This window comes from Protobothrops mucrosquamatus, unplaced genomic scaffold (assembly GCF_001527695.2).
Source record: "Protobothrops mucrosquamatus isolate PMUCROS unplaced genomic scaffold, P.Mucros_1.0 scaffold4178, whole genome shotgun sequence".
In the NCBI taxonomy this organism is placed as follows: domain Eukaryota; kingdom Metazoa; phylum Chordata; class Lepidosauria; order Squamata; family Viperidae; genus Protobothrops; species Protobothrops mucrosquamatus.
The window spans coordinates 42,477-45,605 of record NW_015390103.1 but is presented as its reverse complement, the minus strand read 5'-3'; the positions used below and the strand labels follow the sequence as shown (position 1 = coordinate 45,605).

The 3,129-nt window shown below is 46.4% G+C and overlaps 1 protein-coding gene across 1 annotated transcript in view; it reads right to left on the bottom strand.

The window, feature by feature from the left end:
• C5 (complement C5) overlaps nucleotides 1-3,129 on the bottom strand; it is a gene marked incomplete at its 3' end in the record, with an annotated part of 29,351 nt that overhangs the window by 7,514 nt on the left and 18,708 nt on the right. Inside the window, exons 18-20 of the mRNA XM_015828045.2 lie at nucleotides 1,969-2,199; nucleotides 544-604; nucleotides 199-288 (exon numbers count right to left, since the gene is read on the bottom strand). Coding sequence (XP_015683531.2) covers nucleotides 199-288; nucleotides 544-604; nucleotides 1,969-2,199 — 382 coding nt within the window. The remainder of the gene's footprint in view (nucleotides 1-198; nucleotides 289-543; nucleotides 605-1,968; nucleotides 2,200-3,129) is intronic.

Genomic DNA, 3,129 nt, shown 5'->3' with positions numbered 1-3,129 from the left:
CCCTTCCTCCCTCCCTCCCTCCCTTTCTTCCTCCCTTCCTTTCTTCCTCCCTTCCTGTCTTCCTCCCTCCCAATCCTTCCTTTCTCCCCCCACCACTGAAAAATTCAGCGATTCAGTTCAAAATCGAGAAGGGGGGGGGAAACCAGTCCCACAAGCAAATGAAAACCAGCACACCTTCCTTCTCTCCTTCCCTTTTACCTTTTATACTGAGGGTTTTTTCGAGTTGCGTCTTGGGGACGATGTAGCGCGGCACCTTGTGGGCGAATTCTTTCTGTCTCACGACTGTACCTGCCATGGACAATCCACACCAAAGCCAGTGAGTGCATCGTGGGCTTCAAACTACGTTGCACAAATAAGTTACCAAAATAAATTAACCCTCCAATCCTTTCCCCCTTCCGTGGGGGGTAAAAGGCAGCTGAAGTGGTTGAATTGGGGGGTGAAGAACGCAACGTTCTCCAAACTCTTTTGCGCCTGAATAAAAACGCGGCAAAGAGAAATGTCTATCTCTTTCCTTTTTTTCTATAATAAATTGAACGGACCTACCATAAACCCCTTGGGGATCCAGCGTGCCACCGTCATAACTCTCCCTTCGAACGCCTTCGGGCTAAAACCAAAGAACTGGTCAACAGCAATTGCAACAGCCCTTAGACTTATATACCGCTTCACACTGCTTTACAGCCCTCTCTAAGCGGTTTACAGAGTCAGCATCTTGCCCCCCCCCCCAGAAATCTGGGTCCTCGTTCTACCCACCTCGGAAGGATGGATGGATAGATAGATATAGCATATAGAGATAGATAGATAGATAGATAGATAGATAGATAGATAGATAGATAGATAGATAGATAGATAGATAGATAGATAGATAGATAGATAGATAGATAGAGTCCACCAGGAGAAGGGCGGGATATAAATACAATAAACTGAAACTGAAACTGAAACTGAAACAGATAGATAGATAGATAGATAGATAGATAGATAGATAGATAGATAGATAGATAGATAGATAGATAGATAGATAGATAGTGACAGATAGATATAGATACAGCAATAGCACTTAAGACTTATATACCGCTTCATGGTGCTTTACAGACCTCTCTGTGCAGTTTACAGAGTCAGCATCTTGCCCCCGCAACAATCTGGGTCCTCATTTTACGGACCTCGGGAGGAGGGAAGGCTGAGTCAACCTTGAGGATCCCTAAACCTGACCCTAACCCTAACCCTATACCATTTCAGACAAATGGTTGTCCAATCTTTTCTTGAAAGCCTCCAGGATTGGGGCACCCTCAACTTTTGAAGGCAGGTGGTTCCCCCGGTTGATTGTTCTTATTCTCGGGAAGTTTCTCCTTAGTTCTAGGTTGCTTTTCTCTTTGTTCAGTTTCCATCCCTTGCTTTCTTGTCTTGCCTTCTTGTGCTTTGGAAAAATAGGTTGACCCCCCTCTTCTTTGTGGCAGCCCCTCAAATATTGGAAGACTGCTATCATGTCGTCCTTCTTTTCACTAGACTAGACATACCCAATTCTAGCAATGGTTCTTCGTATGTGTTAGCCTTCAGCCCCACCAACCATCCTTGTTGCTCTTTTCTGCACTCTTTCCAGAGTCTATTACTATTATCCTTCCCATCTTTCCCGCTAGCTTCTTCTACTGGTATCTTATCGTTGTGTTACTTTGTCACTTGCATGTACAGCGAGAGCTTATGCACTGGAAGCAAATTCCTTGAGTGTCCAATCACACCTGGCCAATAAAGAATTAATAATAATAATAATAATAATAATAATAATAATAATAATAATAATAATAATAATAATAATAATAGTAAAGTTGGAAGGGACCTTGAAGGTCATCTAGTCCAACCCCCTGCTCAGGCAGGAAACCCTATACCATTTCGGACAAATGGCTGTCCAGTCTCTTCTTAAAAACTTCCAATTGAAGGCGACGCATGGGAAAAAATCCTCCCTTCCACCCTCCTTACCACAACTCTCAAGGTCTTCACGAGCACTTCTTTTCCCGCATCACTGTGAAGCGTGAGGTTGACGCTGAGAAGGCCTAACTCAAGAGGGAGAACTTTAAACGACTCCACCGCCATCGAAGAGCTCTGGATATCTTTCGGGTGAGAGCAGGTGTGGAATTGAGAGCCGTCCTCCAGGGTTTTGGCAGCACCAAAGAGGCAGATCCCTTTTTGCACGCTGAGCTTCAGACAATACTGAAAGGGTCACCAAGAGGAATTAAAGAAGTGTCCAGCCAGGAGCAGAGGACAACGCGCCAATCGAAAGAAGGCTAAATGAGGGCTCCTTGGTGCCCCCCGAGCTAGCTTGTTTTCTTGCAGATGTTTTCCAAGGACCCCACAGTCCTCCTCCTCCTCCTCCTCCTCCTCCCCTGCAAGCCCCACTCCCTTCTAGCACTGATGATGTTACCTAGTTGGGTCATGAAACGTCTGCAAGAAAACCACCAAGCTCAGACAGCACCAAGGACCCCCTCATTTCAACCCTAAGCTACAAAAATTCTCCTTCGTTGGTGATGCTAAACCAGGCCCCATAATGTAGCAGGGTGCTCCCTCTTCTTTTAGTTATATTGCTTTAAAACGGGGCTCTCCAAACTTGGCAACTTTAAGGCTTGTGGATTTCAGCTCCCAGAATTCCCTAGTCAATGTGCACTGGCTGGGGAATTCTGGGAGTCGAGAGAAGGGGGAGAAGGGGGAGGGGGAGGGGAAGGAGAAAGGGAAGGAGGAGGAGGGGGAGGAGAGGGAGGAGAAGGAGGAGGAGAAGGAAAGAATGAGGGAGGAGGAGGAGGAAGAAGAGAAGGAGGAGAAGAAGGAAAGAAGGAGGAAGGAGGAGGAGGAGGAAGAAGAAGAGAAGGAGAAGGAGGAGGAAGAGGAGGAGGAGGAGAAGAAGGAAAGAATGAGGAAGGAGGAGGAGGAAGAAGAAGAGAAGGAGAAGGAGGAGGAAGAGAAGGAGAAGGAGAAGAAGAAGGAAAGAATGAGGGAGGAGGAGGAAGAGAAGGAGAAGGAGAAGGAAAGAATGAGGAAGGAAGAGGAGGAGGAAGAGAAGGAAAGAATGAGGAAGGAAGAGGAGGAGGAGGAGAAGGAAAGAATGAGGAAGGAAGAGGAGGAGGAAGAGAAGGAGAAGGAAAGAAT